Raw genomic sequence first — 20,615 nt, 5'->3', positions numbered from 1 at the left:
TATTCTTTGACTTAGCCAAAGTAAGTTAAGTCAAAAATCAGAGATGCACATATAGATTTTAAGTACAAAGAATACTGTTATAGCATTATTTATAATAGAAAATAGTTGGAAACACCTAAATATCCCTAAAAGCATGATGGTCTTCTCGCAAGATAAAAATGTGAAAGGAAAATAATCTCAGAACCTGTCTCAGATACTTTTGGGTTCACAGAAGTTATGTTTTTGAAGAATTTGTAAGAATATGGGAAAATAATTATTTTATAATTAAAAACACATACACACTAAACTGTTCCCAGATAGAATAGGGTCCGTCTGCTTGTTCTTGTAGCCCAATAGCAAGATGCAGACAGACTGGGAAAGAAAGGAGCTTATTTTTGCAACCAGTTACAGGGAAAAGGTTGTAGTAACTCACCAGACCAACTGAAACTTACAATTTGTTTTTTGTTTTGTTTCAGCACTTATATGCATTCTAAGCTCCATGCTACGTGGGAGAGTGTACCTACAAGTGAGAGTGTTTCATTCAGTCTGTATCTAATCTAACTAGGGTCTGGGGTCTGGAAAGCTTTCTCTAGAGTCTTGGAAAGTTTTTTAATCTTAAGTGGGCCCTGGTACGAAGAGTATGTGTAAGAATGCTGTTATTATTTGATCAGACTTTAGGGTCTGGGAAAACCCAGGCAGGGTCTTAATGGGTTTGTTTTCGCATTCCAGTTCTTGTACTCAGACACCAGTTTCTCTAGTTCTTTAATGTTTAACTTACATATTCATCAAAATTATAGAAAAGGGTTAGTGGAAACTGATTCATCTGGTTGCTAATGGAAACCTAGCCTGCCATAAAACTATATATCAATTATTAGTCAACCATGATTGTTCTGGCTATAGTTTTTATATCATACAGTTTTAAGCATTATAGATTAAAAATTTAAATCATCATCCATGTTACGTTGTTCAGGTTTAGTTTAGTCCCCTTTGACCATAGGGTCTATTATGAAGTGGAGAAGAGGAAATATATTTACACAGCATTCTTTCCACAGCATATGGTTAAAAAACCAGGCCAAGAAAATCGACTTTTAGTGCTGGGATCATTAATGGAAAAGCTACATGGTTAAATGAGAATTTTATTGAGACTTGTGATACAAAACAAGGGGAAAACAAGTGCAAATGACATTCAATAGTAAAGGATGGTTTTAAAACTTTTAAAAAGAGTTTACATAACAAAACTTATAGGATCTTCGGCCTTAGGCAGTCGGTGTGTCTGTATTTTTCCTGAATAGTTGAAACAGGTGATTAAAGAGTAGAATAAGTCTTTTTCCTCAACCATGTTTTAAATGCTGACCAGCCTTAGAAAGAGCACATTCCAGAACCTTTATTTATATACTGTGTAATATATAGGGTGCATTTTAATTTTTTCCCCAACTCTCTGCTTTCTATAAATATTGATCTTGATGTTACCAACTGTAGCATAATCTGTATGATTATCTAGGAATTTCTTTGAATAGTGTGATATTGTGGCAGGCCAGGTTTCCTAATGGAAACAAACAGAACAGTCAGTTTCCACGAACCCGTTACTATAACTTTAATGAAAGTGTAAGCTAAACATTAAAAAACTGGAGAAACTGGAATGCAAAAACCAACCCATTAAGAACCTGCCTGGGTTTTCTCAGACCCTAAAGTCTGATGGAATAATAAAAGCATTCTTACACATACACCTCATTCTGTCTTAAGATTAAGAAACTTTCCAAGACTCTCGAGAAAGCTTTCCAGACCCTAGTCCCTAGCTAAAGATGAGACAGAGATTGAATGCAGCACTCCCACTTGCAGTTATGATCCCACACATAGCACAGAATTTTAAATATATACAAGCACTAGAAAAAAGCTTAGAACTTTGAGTTGGTCTGGTCATAAGATAGTCATATATTGTTCTCTCCGGGAACAATATAGAGTTTTTTCCTTTCTCCCCTTTTCCCTTCCTTTTTTTCCCTTGTTTCTGCTATGAGGAAGTTTTTTTTAAATTTTTTCTAACATTTTTCTGTTTTTACCAAACTTTTCTCAAAATCTTGTATTACTCTTAGGATGACAATGATAAAATGTAATTTCCATTTCCAAAAGAAAAATTGAATGCACCTACATTGATTCATTCTGCTGCTTTACAATTAAGGCAATGTATTACCTTGATAGAAGATTAAAAACATAATTTATCTTTCATTCTTTGTATCATAGTGAATGTATGTATTTTAGAGTTGTATTGACCAAATATTTTGTGTCTAGACATTTCTGGTTTTTAGTTGTAAATTATGTTTTGTACAGATTTAATGACTCACAAATACAAGAATATAGAAAGAATTACTAGTACTACTAGGGAGTGTTCATAGCGAGTAGTGTATTTTAAGTTCTTAGCACTAAAGAATGAATTTCCAAAATATATATAGCCTTGGACACAAAGGGAAATTTTTATTTAACCATAGACTATAAAATGGGGAGAATGATACTCAGCTTACAGTATCACTATGAGATTATGTTAGCAAGATTTCATAGATAACTATCATTGTAAACCAGCCATGTGTTTTGATTAACAGGTAGCAGCATGTCTACCAGAAAAATGGTTTGAAAATTCTGCCATGAGGACATCTATTCCACAGCTAGAAAACTTCATTCAGTTTTTATTGCAGTCTGCACATAAATTATCTAGAAGTGAATTCAGGTAATGCATATTTTATTTTCACTTCTATAAACATAGTTCAAGGATTCTGTATGCTCTCAACAATTTTTAGAAAGATTTGTATTTTTACTGTACTTTTAAAAATTTGTTAAAACTGTGATACTGTAGAGTTATTAGATATTTTTATGGTTACTTTTTGGATGGCTTATGCATATTCATATTTTAAAATGTAAATCCCCCCCAAATTAAGCACATTCAAAAAACTATAGGGCAGGGGAATATAGAATTAAAACTATAAATCAAAAACCTTTTATTAAGCACTTTTTAAATGTGTTTTTAATTTTCCTGGCCATTTTTAGAGACTCAACAGTTGTTAAGTACAGGTCTGCAGCTTGGTATTTATCCAGCAGTAGCTAGCTCTCTGTTCTGAATGTTTCATTCACAGCACCAGCTGTTTAGGGGCTTAAATACAGTGGTATTCCTGTTAACTCCCTCTCCAAAAAAAATTTTTAAGCCCAGATTTGGCTGGGCATGGTGGCTCACACCTGTAATGTCAGCACTTTGGGAGGCAGGAGGATCACTTGAGCCCAGGAGTTTGAGAACAGCCTGGGAAACATAGCAAGACCCTGTCTCTAGAACAAAAAATTGAAAAATTAGCTAGGCATGGTGGCATGCATCTGAGTCCCAGCTACTGAGGATGCAGAGGTGGGAAGACTGCTTGAGCCTGAGAGGTTGAGGCTGCAGTGAGCTATGATTGTGCTACTGTACTCCAGTCTGGCCAGCAGAGCAAGACCAAGTCCCTTAAAAAAAAAAAAGACTCAGATTTGTATTATTTGCTAATGTCATGATGTGTGAATATACTTCCACCATTGCTTCCACCAGTGTCTCATACAAGCTGATAGCAACACAGCACTACTAAAATTTCTGATAGACTTACTATATGCTTTTCTACTTTTTACAGTAATTCACATTGAAATTTGCCAGAATACATCCACTAATGATCTGTATTTGAACTTTATAGTTAAGTGGAGATGGCAGCATCTCTCTGTGTTTTATGCTACTTTTAGATATTGGCTTAAGATAAAGCTTTTGTTTTAGATTAACAACTGATGATCAGGTTCTGAATTGACCGCTGTTCCCTCATGCATTGCATTTTTAAAGGGAGAAATTTGTTTTGTTTTTCAGGGATGAAGTCGAAGAAATAATTCTTATTTTGGTGAAAATAAAAGCTTTGAATCAAGCAGAATCCTTCATAGGAGAGCATCACCTAGACCATCTTAAATCACTAATTAAAGAAGATTGAATAAACTTTATTGGAAAATGCTAAAGTTTTAATATAGTTACACTCAGTTCCTTTGCTTAAGAAGAAGCTGGTGCCTCTCCTTTATTCCCTGTAATAGAAGGTAGGATTTGAAAAAAAACAAGACTCCACCTCTGTATTCCCCCCGTGCTTTACCTTCTGGCATCATGAAAAGCTGCCATGATTCTGTGGTGTTCTAAGGAATTAAATGCACTGGAGCTTTAAGAGCTCAACGTGTTTCCCTTTGATTCTTTTGGCTGGTCTTTCAATTTTCTTAAGAGGGGAACTGGATAAACCTTGCTAAAGGTTTTAGCTTAAGTGAGCATGCTAATAAGTCTTCTGTCCTGAACCACAATAATATCTTTTAGTTCTGTTTAACTACCTTTATTTAAAAATAAGTCAATATGAAAATCTCAGTTGGAGTGAATTATTTGCTAAGTATTAAATGATTAAGGCATTTGCTGATTATCAAATTATCCTTTAGAAATCTATACCAATTTAATGTACCAACACAAGCGTGAGTGCCAATGAATCCCTACCAGCAGTAGTTATTATCCTTTTTTAAAATGCATTGAAAATTTGAAAGGTAAAAATAATCTTATTTTAATAGCTTATTTTGTTTTGGCTATTAGAGAGTAAACATATTGGTTTTGGCCATTTGTAATTATTTCTGAAATATCCATCTTTTTCTTATGGACTTTTAAGACCTTTATATTTTTAAAGATATTGATTTTTTGCCCATGCTCGTGGCAGAAGTTTTCCTTATTTGCCATTTTTCTTTTAATTTTTTTTAATTGTATTTTTTGAGACAGGGTCTGGCTCTGTCACCCAGGCTGGAGAGTAGTGGCACAATCTCGGCTCACTGCAACCTCTGCCTTCTGGGCTCAAGCAATCCTCCCACTTCAACCTCCCAAGTAGCTGGGACTATAGGCATGCACCACCATGCCCAGCTGATTTTTGTGTCTTTTTGTAGAGATGGGGTTTCCTGACATTGCCCAGGCTGGTCTCAAACTCTTGAGCTCAAGCAGTCTACCCACCTTGACCTCCCAAAGTGCTGGGATTACAGGCTTGAGCAACCATGTTTGGCCTTTCTATTAAATTTGTTGATGTTTTTTGAAGCATTAAGTCATTACTTATTAGCAAATTACTACTTTTTTTTTGTCATTGGTGGTAGGACTAAGAAGGAAACAGATATTTTAAATACTCAGAACATGTGATTCATTTTCTGATAAAATATTTGTCTAATAAGACAGAGGCAAGATAATTTAATCAAAAGAAATTAAGAAAATTTTCCAAGAATGTTAATTTACTAGTAATTTTTCTAAGTCTTCTTATTAAATAACTTAAGGGAAACTGTAAATATATTTTGCAAATTGTTGCCCAAAAGATAATTGGAAAAAATAGAATATATTGTAGGATTTGAATATACAGCCTACTTTTATGTCACCCCTACCTTCAAAACTACATATAATTTATTTTAGGAGTTGGGTGTGTTATGTCTGTTGCAGTGAGGACTTGTGATTTACTGGTATGAAGAATTTTTTAATGTTTATATTAGTAACAAAATTATACAAGAATAGAATCTCATCTAGAAAATGCAAACCATTGTTGAAAAGCAGTTAGCATTTCCACACAACTGTTGTCCCCAGAGGTAACTGCTGTTTTCATTTTAATGTTATCCTTTTAGACCTTTTCTCTATTTACAAAAATGTTATGTGTTTGTATGTGTACATAAAGTCTTGGGTTTTTTTTTTTTACATAAGTGGCAGATACTTTATTGCACATGAAATTTGTAATTTTTTTCTATTAAAGTACACATTTGGAAATTATCCTCTGACTTTTGGATTTTTAACTAAAGATATGTTGGACATGTTCCTTTATATTTTTAAGTTCAGCACCGAAACCTTCCTACCTTTTTGTGGAAGATAAAATATTAAAACTGCTTTCAAAACTACAAATTGACTTAAACTGCTATATTAATTTTTAATTAAATTTCATTATACCTGGAGTTTGAACGTTTTTGAAGGTTTTTATCATATACTGTAATTCAAACATTTACCTAAATCTCAATGTAAAATTCTTTTTTTTCTTATTACTATGAAATGGATGGAATAAGGAGGGCAAACACAGCTAGCAAGAACAAAACATTGGGTTGGCAATTCATATCACATCTTAATTCTTTCCCTGAATTTCTTTCAGCTTTTTGTTCACATAAAGAATGTGAAGTTTTTACAGAATCAGACAGATGACTTTAAAGAAGTTTTTTTCATGATGGAAAAATAACCTCAAAGCAATTGATTTTTGCATTTCTTAGGTCCTTGAATAAATGATACTTAGGTATACCTCAGAAATGCCATATATGATACAAATCCTGCAAAAAACATCATGAGAAAAAAACAGCAATATCTATCATGAATGTAGAAATAAAAGTCCTTAAAATAATTAGCAAATCAAATCCAGCAATGTATAAAAAAGATAATAGGGTTTATTCCTGGAAAGTAAGGTTGGTTTAACATTAGTCAACCAGTGTAATCACTCATGAACAGAATAAAGGAGAAAATCCACATCTCGATGACTGCAGAACCAGTCATCTCAATTATTACAGAAAAAGTGTTTGACAAAATTCAGCACTCCCTCAGACTACAAAAACCTTTCAGCAAAGTAGGAATATAAATTCCTCAATCTGATAAAGGGCATCTGTGAGAAAAATCTATACCTAACATCATATTTAATGGTGAAATATTAAGGATGTCTGCTGTCACCATTTCTGTTCAACATTGTTCTAGAAGACATAGTCATACAATCAGTCAAGATAAAAGAAGGCATAAATAAACATTGAAACACAAGAGTTAAGATAGTCATTAGTCGGCCAGACAATCCCAACACTTTGTGAGACTGAGCTGGGAGGATCGTTTGAGGCCAGGAGTTCAAGATCAGCCTTGGCAACAAGCTTGTTGTAACCATTAAGAGAAATGTGTTGTATAGCATCTGGCACACAGGAGCCTTCTAATGAGGAGCCTATCCCTGAAAAAGTGAAAGATATATCATTTTTCTAATCCTTCTAATAGGATAAACTAAGTTTTTGATCTCTCTGTGTTATTCAAAAGGCTAAGGGATTTCCCATCATGACACTACAGGGTAGTTTAGAAAATATACACACTTGAGCAACATGGTGGAGTAGGCACATTGAAAAACAAACAGGGGCTGGGTGTGGTGGTTCACGCCTGTAATTGCAGCACTTTGGGAAGCTGAGATGAGAGGATGGCTTGAGGCCAGGAGTTCAAGACCAGCCTGGTCAGTATAGTGAGACCCCAATCTCTAAAAAATATATATATATATTTTTAAAGCAGGAACAGGCATAGTCAATTTTATCAGAACTCTAGAAAACAGTAAAAAGTTTATAGCATTGAAGCAAATGCTGAGTCAGGAACAGGCAACTTTAAAATGGCGAGAAAGCTCTCTGACATTTCTGCTTGCCCTTCCCCCACAAGCTCCCTGGTGTTGCAGCAGTCTTGAAATAAGCAGCTGCATTCTGTGTTGGACCCTGATCCCCATTTCTAGAGGAAGCAGAGCAGAACTTACAAATTCTTGTTTAAGTCTCTGGTAGCCTGTCTGGGGCTACTTAAAGGATTGACAGAGCACTCATCGTAAGCAGTAGGCATTGCTTGAAAAAAGTGTTCCCTTCTCCCTGTTCAGATCAACTGTTGAACTCCTCTAGTGAATTTATTTCAGTTACTGTACTTTTCAGCTCCAAAATTTATCTTTGGTTCCTTCTTATAATGTCTATGTCTTTATTGATATTCTCATTTTGTTCATATGTCTTTCTTCCTTTAGTTCTTTGTCCATGTTTTCCTTTAGCTCTTTGGGCTTATTTAAGACAATTGTTTAAAGTCTTTGCATAGTAAGTAAGTCCATCAAAAATAAGGGAGAAATCAAGACATTCTCAGATAAAACAAAAGCTTAGGGAGTTTATTACAATTAGACTTGCCCTGCAAGAAATGCATAAGGGAATCCTTTGGGCTGAAATGAAAGGGCACTAGACAGTAACTCAAATCTGTATAATGAAATAAAGATCCAAAATAAGATAAATATATTGACAAATATAAAAGTCAGTAGTACTGTCATACTGTTTTCTAACTCCACTTTTTATTTCCTAAATGATTTAAAAGACCAACTCATACAAATAACTATAAATTATTCATTAGGCATCAAATATATAAACATGTAATTTGTGCCATCAATAACATAAGGGGGGCAGGGCCAGAGCTTTACAGGAGTAGAGATTTTGTATGCTATTGAAGGTAAATTGCTATCAGTTTAAATTAGATTGTTTTAAGTGTAGGATGTTAACTATAATTCCCGTAGCAACCACAAATAAAATATCTAACAAATATACACAAAGGGGAATGAAAAGAGAATCAGACTAGTTCACTACAAAAAAAAACAGAAAAGCAGGCCATAAAGAGGAAATGAGGGGTCAAAAAAGTATATGACATATAGAAAAAGTGTTAAATGGTAGAAGAAAGTCCTTCCTTAATTACTTTAAACGTAAATGGATTAAATTTTCCAATCAAAAGGCAGAAATTGGCAGAATGGACAAAAAAAAAAAAAAAAGATAGTGATATGCTGTCTACAAGAGACTATAGATCCAAAGACACAAATACACAAAACACATAGAAAAAGATACTCTGTGCAAAAATGTCTTTAAAAAAAGAGAACCTTAACACATTATAAACCACCTTGACCTAAGAGACATATAGAACACTACAGTCAACAATAGCATGATACACATTTTGCTCAAGTGTATGAGGAACATTCTCCAGGACAGACCATCTATCAGGCCACACACCAATTCTCAAAAACATTAAAATCATACTGAGTATCTTCTCTAATCACAATGGAATGAACTTGGAAATCAATAACAAAAACATAGTGGGAAATTCATAAACATGTAGAAATTAACACACTCAACCAGGGGATCAAAGAAGAAATCACAAGAGAAATAAAACATGACATCTAGCAATTCCACTCAAGATGTATACCCAAAAGAACTTAGAAACAGGCAATCAAATACATACTTGTTATGTCAATGTTTATTGCAGCATTATTCACAATAGCCAAAAGGTAGCTATATCCCAGTGTTCATCATTAGATGGATGAACAAATTGTGTATACATACAACGGAATATTATTTAGTCATAAAAACAAATGAAATTCTGATACATGCCACAACATGGATGAATCTTAAGGACTGTTTGAGGCCAGGAGCTCAAGACCACCATGGGAAACATAGCAAGACCACATCTCTACAAAAAACAAAATCAGGCAGGTGCAGTTAACATGTGCCTATAGTCCTAGCTACTCAAGGAGGCTGAGGTGAGAGGATTGCTTGAGCCCAGGATTTTGAGGCTGCAATGAGCTATGATCACACCACCGCACTCCTACCTGAGTGATAGAATGAGACCTTGTCTCAAAGATAAAAAGAAAGATTTGAGGTTACCTGGGGTTGGGAGAGATACAGGAATGAGGTCATTGCTTAACAGTTACAGAGTTTCAGTTTGGGGTGATGAGAAAATTTTGTAAATAGTCGTAATGATTTCACAACATTGTGATGTAATTAATGGCTCTGACTTGTAAATTTAAAATGTTTACAATGGCAAATTATGTTATCTATATATCCTACTACAATTAAAAGCTTTAGATTATGCACATTTAATTTTATTTCTGGGGGAAGATTTGCTTTACTTCTGGGGGAAAATTCACAAGAATTTAAAAGATATTCCTGCAGAGTAAAAAGCATGATTGTTTACATGCTTTTGAGCACCTGTACTTACAAGCTGATCATACATTTGCAGAGCTTTAGGTCCTAAAATAAACCCACCTGCCATTCTACCAAGATTGAAATGTTTATCAAGACAGAAGAAGAACAGGTTTTAATAGCTATCTTCTAACAAGATAAAGAGAAGAAAAATATAAGATATAGGCTCTTGTTAACCTTTTATTTTGAGAGGTTATCTCAGCAAATAATCTAAACAAGTGAAGGATAGGATATCTATTACTTGTTGACAGTAGTTAGATGACTATATAATCATTAGTGAAAAAGATCAAGGAAGTAGCTGAAAGCTGCTGTCTGACAGACCCCTACACAATCTCCTTCCTGGACAGACCCCTCCCAGAAGGAGATTGGAAGCCTCTATTCTAGAGAATCTGACAAAACCAAAATATTCATGTGGAGGAGGGGACTCCCAAAAAAGCCCATTCAGATAATCCTAAAGACAACCCCTTCCCACAACCCAAAGGCTTTCCAAGCTTTTTAGTCCCTCTTTCAACCATAAGAAAACAGCCAAAGATTATCAGATATCCTGGAAAAGTCTGAAATATAGACAACAAAAAATAAATACAGAAAGAAATTTGGAGGAAATAGATGTGCAAACAATTTTAAATGAAAAAAATACACTACATTGAATACCCCTTATCTATGAACAAATCCATAGATAAAGGCTTTTTGGTTATAAGACAAGGAACTTCTACAAATCAAGAAGGGGTCTTAAGATTTTAAAATACAATAGCAAAGAGTTGGAAGATTGAGCTAAAGAGCTAAAAAACAAAGAGACTGGGGTCAAGGGAGGGAGGTAAGAAAATAGATACCCAGTGCTGGATACCCAACATCCAAATAATAGTTTGGAGAACAAAGCAGCAGAGAATAAATCATCAACCAATGCTAAGTGTTTCCCAGAACTGACAGAAATGAGTTACTATCTTGGAAGGGTTCACCTAAAACCCAATACAATGGATAAATATAGACCCACACCCAGACACATCATCATGAAATTTATGAGAAATGGAAATCAAAATGGCATTGGATTTCTCAATACAACAATAGAAACAAAGACAATGGAGCAACAATATTTTTAAAGTCCTGAAGGAAAATTACCTCCTACCTAAATGTATAAAGTATCAATCAAACATGAGACATGCAAGGTCTCAAAAATTTTACCTCCACACAAACTTCCTCTAGAAGCTACCAAAGGATGTGCTCCAGCAAAACAAGTTAGTACTCAATAAAATGGAAAACATGGAATCCAGAAAACAGCTGAGCGCAGGAAAGAAGTTAGTCCCAAGATAGCTAGGAACCAGAGGGCAGATCTGAAGGTAACTCAATGGATAGGCTGAGAGTTGCCTTCAAGATTTAGGATAGTACTGTACTTTTTAACCTGAGGAACAGTATATCCAGGTGAGTATGGACCAAATTACATGCTTTTCTTTAGCATGTGTGATTATACCCCAGCTTTCCAATCCACGCTGCATGGATCAGCAACAACACTCATATCATACCAAAGGTATTGTTTTAACCTAATCCTAAGATATAGAGTTTGATTCATCACACTGTGAGCATCAAAAAACAGTTTATTTCCTCTAACCACATTTCTGCAACATCCAGTTACCCAGTATAATCCTGCCAGATACCCTGTGGTGAGCCTTCTGTTTAGCAGAACTCACTCATAACCTTAGCCATGAATTTGCTCAAAATTGGCCTCTGTAAACTCTCAGAGGAAGCTGAAGCCAGACTATGACCCAAGGACTGTAACGTTTCCCTTGAAGCCTTCATGCAATAATAGTAATACTGCCCTTTTATACTTACTAACAGGTTTTTTTTTTTTCAGGTTTTTCAAAATTAAATACATTATTGAAGAATGTATGTGTTGGCAGTAAACTAAAAGAAATGCAAGGGAATGATTAACAAGTCAAGATGATATTTACATTTAAAAAGGAGAGAGATACAATTGCAGATATACCGGAGTCTTCTGAGATCTTATTAAATGTTTTATTTCTTAACATTCTTAGATATTAATAAATGTTCTATTTCTTAACCTGATAGTGGGTATATGAATGTTTATTTTATTATTCTGTAAATCATACATTGTTGTGCTTATGAATTGTTTCACAATTTAAAAAAAAAATCATCCCACCTATTCCCTTTGCTAAGGTTCCATGCTCATTAAAGACCATTCTGGTGATGCTCTGACTTCTATTGTAGCTTTGCCTCCAATAAGCAAATGGACATCAGACCATTTGTCATGTGTAATTCTCTTTTTAGAGTAATAAACTGGTTGTACAAGTTTTATTTTAGAAAAAAGGTATTAATAAAACAATGAATGCTTAGTTTACTTAATTACTATGTTCTTATAAATGAAAACTAAATTGGTCTCAAAATATATCCTCTTAGAGCCAATGTATCTTCTGCGACTAACCAAATTCATTCTCAGAATCAAGACCTATTCGACGCTTCAATTTCCTTCCATATTGCAGCTTCAATTTTTGAAGTATCATATTCCCTCATCATATCAAATTCAAGCCATGGCTGACTCCACTTCTGAGCTTCTTTCATTTGCTCTTCAGTTAAACAAAGATCAAATCTGATTCCTTTAATATTAAAATTTGGACGTTCCCAGCGTTTAGACCAGGGCTTAGGCTTCATTTTTACTTTCAGCTAAGGAAGATTTAAAAAAAAAAAAAAAAAAAAAAGCAATAGTTAGGCTGATAGGCATGAGCAAAAATTCTTCTCAAGTTTTCATTAAGATGATTCTTTCTTTCTTATTTTATACTTGAACTTCTAGTTTCAAATGTATAACCCATACCTCATTAACAGGAACTTTTTGGTTAGGCTCTTGTACTACTGGCTTCATATCCACATCAAAAGTGCTATATTCAGGAAGGGCATCTCGTAAGTATAGCAAGCTATCATCCAGCCGTTTCTCTAATTTGACCACTTGAATCTCCTGGACCCGAGGATTATAAAGTTCAAAGCAAATCTCGACACCTAAATAGAACAGAAAACATATTCTTACAATCTAAGTCCACATTCCTATACATGTTTCATACTGCAGTAAAAGCATTTCATAAAGGAATTAGCACAAAGTTTCGCATGTAGAAAATGTGTCGTTAATTTGAAATTTTTAAGATAAAGATTACTGAAAGAAATAGAAATAAGCTAAAATCCATTTAAATATAAAGTGAGAAAGTCTGAATTGGAATGATAGTCTAAAAAAAAATGGCTTCTAGAAATATGTTGAGTCACATATCTCTTCAATTCTCATAGTAGTAACTTCAGAGAAAGTCTGAATTCTTCCCTATGTCATGTTTTTTATCTCCCAATTACTTGAAGAAAAATCAATCTTCCATGTTAAGAGTAATAAAATTAGTGGTACAAAAAGAAGTAAAATATTAAGTTCCAACTTTGGTTAGAAGCTCCTTTGATTAAGGATTAGTGGATTAAAGGGCTAGAGAGAACTAGTTTTGCTTTTTGCCCTTCCACCTTGCACCATGTGAGGGCACAGTGCTTGGCCCTTCCAGAGCACACAGCAACAAGATGCAGGGAAGGAGGCCTCACCAAATACAAAACCTGCCAGCACCTTGAACTTAGATTTCCCAGCCTCCCGAACTGTGAGAAATAAATTTCTGTTCTTTCTAAATTACCCAGCCTGTAGCATTTTGTTACAACAGCACAAACAGAATAAGATACCAGAAATGTAAACCAGAGAGACCGCACAAATGCAAGCAGATGATGGTGACATGGATGAGGGTGATAGCAATGTAGAGGGAAGAACAGACAAAATCGTGATATATTTTTTGGAGACTATGCCAAGAAAACTTGATTGACTGCATGTGTGAAAGTAAGTAGGTAGGCAGTGGTACCATTTATGGAAATAGAAAAGACTGTGAATGGAACACCCTGCAAGTGGAAATAAAGAGTTCTGCTTTCAACTTATGCTGATAAGACATCCAAATGGAGTGTTGATCAGATAGCTGCATATGCAAATCTGGAATTTAAAAAGGGTCAGTCCTGGAGTTATAAATTTGGAAGTTATCATTATACAGATGGTATACAAAGCCATTGGACAAGAAAGAAACACTAATGCAGAAAGTAGTGATGGGGAAGGTTGAGGCAGGTTATAATAGTCAGACATACTATAGAGAATGGCAAGAGGCAGCTAATCCTTTTTGAGGATTCTGTGTCCAGTACTTCAAACACAATATCTCACAGTTGATTGGCTAGAACCATGTAGAGTAGAAACTATTACTATCTTAATGCTTAAAGAAAATCAAATGACTCACTCCTATGCTCATTTACTTCTATTACAAGACCTCTCCAAGTATTTGACCTGACTGAAGGCACCAATCAATTAAGTCCTGCTGAATTCTGCACGCATAGCCCACCAGGTCATTACAGAATAAGCAAGACAGAAACTGCTTTCACATTTTCAGTTTCTTTGAAAATAAGAATACTTTGTTGTTGGAACTTCATGAGGCATACAACTTGATAAACTTAACTGTTCCTGCCATTTTAATTAATAATCTTGCTAGAGTTTTACTCCTTGTTCCTCTGCCTATAAGGCATAGTATATAAACACAATTTTGCCTTTTAAAATTCCTCGCAAGTCATATAAGACAGTGATAATTTTGTTTTGTGTCACAACATAAAGTAAAATGTGGGTATTCATTTTAGGAGCAAGTAATTCACGAAGACATTATAGGTTTGTCTTAAAGTTTTACTCATGGGTTATTTGCTCCTAAAACGAATATCCCCATACTGCTTTATAGTAATTTATTCCCCCCTTTGATGTTGCCATGGTTTCCAAAGTCTACTTCTAATGACTGTTGTTCCAATAATATAAGAAGCCTTCAAGAGAAAGAAGTCCATCAACCATATTTAATCATTAACTCCAAATCTCAATCCATTCTAAAGCCACAGGCTCCATATCTTCCCTCAGAGTCTCCTTCTACTTTCAAATTTCAGATTTCTTATCCCAGGATGCAGAAACAAAAAGGAATCCTGAGATAACATTTTCTAGACAATGAAAATGATGAAATAAAACTTACCTTGTCCTTCGATAACATTCCTAAGGATAAAAGTAGCTCCAAGTCCTCTTCCTGATCTCTGGATGCAAATCCCCAGAAACTGGCTGATTTTTCCTTTGGCATATAGGTCAGCTGTAGTAACACGAAGAATACTTCCTACAAATTCAAAAGAGAAGTGAACATTTTTTTCAGCACACCCAGCTGAGAAGTAAACTTTATATAAGATGCAGAAACAAACAAATAGCATTTCTAGATAACTTCTTAACTTCCTAAATGTTTTCATGTAGGAATAAATACTTCATATGAGCATAACCCAGATATGTAAAAAACAATCTTCTTTTGCTTTTTAAGAAAACTAACCATCCAATCACTTAGAAACTAGCCATCCAATTACTAATAATAAAAATATACAGCTCTTACTGACCAACATAAAACTCTGGAATGTGGAGTACTTTTCTCCTTTCTAACATATCTTTTCTTTCCATTTGAAATTTCAAAGGATCTGTTCTTCCCCTTCGAGGAATGAATTCAGGACTCAAGAACCTGTGAAAAATACAAATAAATAAATTAATTAAAAGTAAACTCAAAAGGCTGCTAGAAGAAAAATTGTTGCTTTTCAAAGAAATTAAAGAATATGATATTGACGTGTTTTATTCTTCATTGTCTAAATAAAAGTCAATCTTATTTCTAAAATTGTTAATGCTCATGAAAATAGCTAACAATTCCTGAGTACTCACCTGGTATTTTGTTAAAAGCTTTATGAAACATCTATAGCATAAATTAATCCTTCTAGCAACCATGTGGGTTTGGTGTCATCTCCTTTTTACAGAGCAAGAAACTGAAGCTTGAAAAAGGTAAATAACCCATTGCTACATTAGCTATAAATCTGTCAAATCAAGATTTAAATGTAAGTATGTTGGTCAGTCTCCAAAGCCTATAACCATTTCTGTAGGCCTCACACTGAGCTAGACATGCTCTAATAAATTATGTCAGAAAAGACATCAACATATAAATCACTAATTATAAACTGACTTTTAAAATGATCTTCCTGATCAGAGAAGATGGCCCTGGAGATGGTGCTGAAGGACCTGCAGCATCTGCAGGCTTGTTTGCTATGTTTGCTGGTCAAGACTATAGACCAGTTTGAATATGATGGTTCTGACAACTGTGACGCCTATCTACAGACAAAGAGTAACCGAGATGGTATATGACTGCACTAGCTCTTCCTTTGATGGAAACAATGCAATGAGTCCAGAGGACAGCTAGGTCTCCAAGTGGCAGCAAGTCAGTAACTTTAAGCCAGGTACATATGCGGTGTCATTCACTGGTCACCTGCCCCAAGGAATCGTGTGGGAGCTGAAAAGTCGAGGAGCGACCTACAAATCCAGAGACACAGCTGCAGCACATCATGTCCCTGAACCATTTTCTCTTCTTTGGATGACAGGTGTGGGTGGGAGGGATTTGGGTTGGTAGTCCTGGGGTCTCGTGGTTGTATCTTTCTGCCCTCTAGACCTGGCACAGCAGTATCCCTTGAAGAAATCCTGAGGCTTCATAGTGCTCTTTGCTCCTTGACCATGTTTAATAATTCTTGCTTTTCCCACCTCCTCATCTGTTTTCTTCTGTTTACTGCTCTTCCTATACCTTAGGCCAGTCCCGCGTCCTTGCATTTCACATTCTCCTAAATGGAGACCCTTGGGCCTTAGGCGACTGCTGGGTCCTAGTCTCCCTTGTCTGTGCCTCTGTAAGAGGTAAGTCCTTCCTTTTCTCCTCTGGCCTAGTAGGGGACCTTGGGTAATGTCCCATTTTGGCCAAGGTGAGGTATTTGTTTTAGAATAAAAAATTCACCATAAATTCTCATTTACTTAAATTTCCACAGAAATCCTGTTAGTGTCCCCATTTTGATTTCCCTAAGTTACTGATTCTCCCTCTGTAAATAGAGAATGATTAGACCCTGCCTGTTTACCTCAGGATTGTTGTGACTCTAGAAATGAAGCTATGTGAAAATTGTGTAAGTCTTACAAAGGTGAAATCCTTTTGCTTAAAAAATAAGAATCTTCCTTTTTTATTCTTTAACTGATTTTAAGCTTGTTATGAAATATTTAATCTACATAAAAAGTATAAATGACAGTACAATGAATATTCATGTCTCTAACACCCACCTCGAGAAATAAATTACCAATATTGTGTAAGCCCCTGTGTATCCCCTTCCTACTTCGTAGAGTTCATTACTATCCTAAATTTGGTGATTACTCCCATGAATTTCTTTCTCTTCCTCAATTTTCTACTTTGAAAATTTCAAAGCCTACCAAAAAATAGTAATACAATGAACACCTGTAGATCTTTCATCTACTTTTACCAACTGCTAAAATTTTGCTATATTTGCTTTATATATACTTATCATTTTTTTCTGAACCATTTGAAAATGTCAGCCAGGTGTGGTGGCTTACGTCTGTTATCCCAACACTTGGGAGGCCAAGGAGGGTAGATCATTTGAGCCCAGGAGTTCCAGACCAGCCTAGGCAACATAGTGAGACCTCATTCTACAACAAAAAAATTTTAAAAATAGCCAGGCATGGGCACCTGTAGTCCCAGCCGCTTGGGAGACTGAGTAGGGAGGGGCCCAGGAGTGGGAGGCTGCAGAGCCAAGATCATGCCACTGCACTCCAGCCTGGGTGACAAAGCAAGGCTCTGTCTCAAAAAAATGGAATAGCAAGGCATTTCATTCCTCAATAATTTAGAAGGCTTATGCTAAGAATAAGGACTTGCTCCTATATTATCACGATACCCTTATGACACCTATAAAAGTCAGCATTAATTTGATAACATAATCTAATACAGAGGTATCCAATCATCTGGCTTCCCTGGGACACAATGGAGGAATTATCTTGAGCCACACATAAAAGACACCAATGATAGCTGGTAAGCTTAAAAAAAAAAAGTCACAAAAAAAATCTCATAATGTTTTAAGAAAGTTTACAAATTTGTGTTGGGCCACATTTAAAGCTGTCCTGGGCTATGGGTTGGACAAGCTTGGTCTAATATAGAGTTCATACTCAAATGTATGTCATTATCCTGGGAAGGTATTTTACATCTATTCGTTGCCCAATTCAAAATACAATCAAGCTTGACACATCATATTTGGTCGTTAGTCTCTCAGACTAGGACTTTTCTCCATCTTTGTATTTTTATAATATTAACTTTTTTGAACAGTCAAGGCCTACTATCTCATCTCTGGATTCTGGATTGTTTCCACATGCCTAGACTAAGGTTAAATAATTTTAGTAAGAATATTACAGGGAGATGATGTGAACAACTTATTCTGTCACATCGGGAGACACATAATATCAACTGGTACCATTACTGGTAAAGTTAGGTTTGACTGTTTGGCAAAGTTTCAGAAGGTCCCCCTTACATTTCTTTTTACTTTACATATGCATGCATGTCTGGGCAACATAGATTGTTTAGTATAGTTTTGTTTTTGTTTTTTTCTGAGACGGAGTCTTGCTCTATCCCCCAGGCTGGAGTGCAGTGGCACGACCTTGGCTCACTGCAACCTCCGTATCCTGGGTTCAAGCAATTCTTCTGCCTCAGCCTCTCGAGTAGCTGGGATTACAGGCACATGCCACCACACCTGGCTAATTTTTTTTTATTTTTATTTTTTTTTATTTTTAGTAGAGATGGGGGTTTCACCATGTTGGCCAGGCTGGTCTCGAACTCCTGACTTCGTGATCTGCCCTCCTCGGCCTCCCAAAGTGCTGGGATAACAGGTGTGAGCCACCGCACCTGGCCTATAGTTTTAAAACTTCATAAAAATAGCATCCTACTACATTAATTATTATAAAAGGTTTTTTTACACACAGATTTGAGAAAATCTTCCATGTTTAAAAGTTAGCTCTAATTCACTCATTTTTCACTGCTATACAATACTCTGTCATACGAATGTATTTGCCTGTTCACCTACTGATGGATATCTAGGCTGCCTCTAAATTTTTGTTACAAAAAATACTGTTACATTCATTCTCATGCTTGTCTCCTTGTACATATATGTTAGGAGTTTAAGTTGTGTGCTTTCTGAGTGAGAAGGTATACACAACTTAAACTTACTAAATTCTGTCAAATTGTTCTCTAGAGCATATAATTTACATTCCTATTTAAGTGAATTAAATGCCACCATTTAAAAGAGATATTCAATTTCTACCTTCAAAAACAAAGTTTTATAAGGAAATATTTTCTGAATCTCTTAGTTCTCTAACTCCAATTTTACTTCTATTTAAATCTGTGGAATATTTTAAATGTCAAAAAAAAAAGCCAGGCATGGTACCTGTAGTTCCAGCTACTCAGGAGGCTGAGGCGGGAGGATCACTTGAGCCCAGAAATTTGAGGCTGCAGTGAGCTAAAATCACCACTGCACTCCAGCCTGGGTGACTGAGTGAGACTGTCTAAAAAAATTTTAAAAATAAAAAAATAAAAAATCCCAGAAGTAATCCAATCAACAATCTACAGCCCTTTCAAGAAGACTATAATCATATCAGGTTTTTCCTCTGAAAGCTGGCTTTTTAAAAAGGTTGTTACACAGCTCTCTTTTCCGACCTTAAGTCCTTTAAATTTACATGTACTTCCAAGATTACCACCATTCATTTAAGTTTTTATTCACACTGTTTTGATGAGTAAGTTTCAGACACAATTTAGTGGCAAGTTTTAGTGTGCTTTGTCTGCCAAAACTTCCAACCTAAACCATAGCAAATTTTTTAAGTTGGCCAATCAATTCCTATCCAGAGTTAAGGGTCTTTTGGGAGAAAAGAACAGCTCTTCGACGTAAACAGGTATAAACAGGATGTACCTCAGAGAAAAACTCTGGTACAGGACAAATACCACAGAGGAAAGAGTTTAAAATATGGGGAATCCCTACTTGAAGTTCTGACTCAATAAAACTGCAAAGAAGTTCAATGCTAGCTTGGGAAGAAGTGAGAAAGACAGAACAGTGTAGTGCGCGGGCTCATGAATCCTACACACCTGCTCGTGCAGGGGGAGGTGCAGACCCCACCTGAGAGCCGGAACCTCCAACGCCAACGCGCTCACGCGCGCACCGACCCCAGTTGCCGGCCTAGCGCTAGGGCAGTGCCTCACCTGCGTTCCGGTTCCACGGGGCGGCGCTTGTCCACGATGACCGGTTTCGGCGGCGGCTGGAACGCACCGGGCTCGGAAGGCCCAGTCCTCTGCTGCCGGACAGGCCCCGCATGGACCCCTGCGGGAGCGGACGACGGAGGTCAGGACTCTCGTGCCAACCCTGAGATCCCGCAGAACCCCGCAATCTCCTCCAACCCGGCGTCCCACGGGGGACCAACGCTGGGGTTGCCTCTGATCTCCAGGTTCGCCTCCCCCATCCTGACCCTGGGCCCCTAACGCGCCCCAGCTCGCAAGTCCCGCTCCACTTACTGCAGGCGATAGAGGCCGGCGGGGGGAGCAGAAACCTGGAGGCTTGGAAACTCCGGCCTAGGCCCATTGCAGCCCCGTGCCCCGCTGCAATGCAGGCCGCCATGCCAGCTAGCTCACGTCAAGACTACAGCTCCCAGTAATCAGTGCGACGAGGTTGCTGCTGTCTGCCACCAGATGGCGGCTGCTATGGGACAAAATGGATAAGTCTCTCCTCGCTCCTTTCCTGATGTCTCAGGAAAAGTGCACGTTTCTCTAGTTCCCCGTAATGCGCCAAGTTACACCCCTCCACAGGGGTGTTCTCCCGGCCTAGAAGGCTTTTTCCTCCCTCTATGAATCCACTCTATCTTCTCAGGCAAGCTTTCG

At 36.5% G+C, this 20,615-nt stretch overlaps 2 protein-coding genes and 1 pseudogene across 3 annotated transcripts in view; 2 read left to right on the top strand and 1 right to left on the bottom strand.

Annotated features, from left to right (window-relative positions):
• GCFC2 (GC-rich sequence DNA-binding factor 2) overlaps positions 1 to 11,832 on the top strand; it is a 54,317-nt gene extending 42,485 nt beyond the window's left edge. The window contains exons 16-18 of one of the 2 annotated variants that reach the window (XR_004033274.1): positions 2,574 to 2,698; positions 3,842 to 4,059; positions 11,621 to 11,832. Coding sequence is in view for 1 of the 2 variants with exons in the window: in XM_012502716.2 (XP_012358170.1) it covers positions 2,574 to 2,698; positions 3,842 to 3,959 (243 nt within the window). In the remaining variant the exon portion in view is untranslated. Of the gene's footprint in view, positions 1 to 2,573; positions 2,699 to 3,841; positions 4,205 to 11,620 lie in introns of those variants that run through there. The other variant, XM_012502716.2, reaches the window with a different exon arrangement.
• Positions 11,768 to 20,391, bottom strand: MRPL19 (mitochondrial ribosomal protein L19). The gene is made up of 6 exons (XM_003268722.4): positions 20,253 to 20,391; positions 19,944 to 20,061; positions 15,241 to 15,359; positions 14,838 to 14,972; positions 12,596 to 12,777; positions 11,768 to 12,447 (listed from the first exon to the last, which is right to left on the bottom strand). The coding sequence occupies exons 1-6, from the start codon at positions 20,353 to 20,355 to the stop codon at positions 12,226 to 12,228; spliced, it is 879 nt and encodes a 292-aa protein (XP_003268770.1). The 5' UTR covers positions 20,356 to 20,391; the 3' UTR covers positions 11,768 to 12,225.
• LOC105738917 lies at positions 15,878 to 16,718 on the top strand (annotated as a pseudogene).
• Positions 20,392 to 20,615: the final 224 nt, after the last annotated feature.

This window comes from Nomascus leucogenys, chromosome 14 (genome assembly GCF_006542625.1).
Source record: "Nomascus leucogenys isolate Asia chromosome 14, Asia_NLE_v1, whole genome shotgun sequence".
Classification (NCBI taxonomy): domain Eukaryota; kingdom Metazoa; phylum Chordata; class Mammalia; order Primates; family Hylobatidae; genus Nomascus; species Nomascus leucogenys.
The sequence above is the reverse complement of the archived record's forward strand: the minus strand, read 5'-3'. Positions and strand labels throughout refer to the sequence as shown.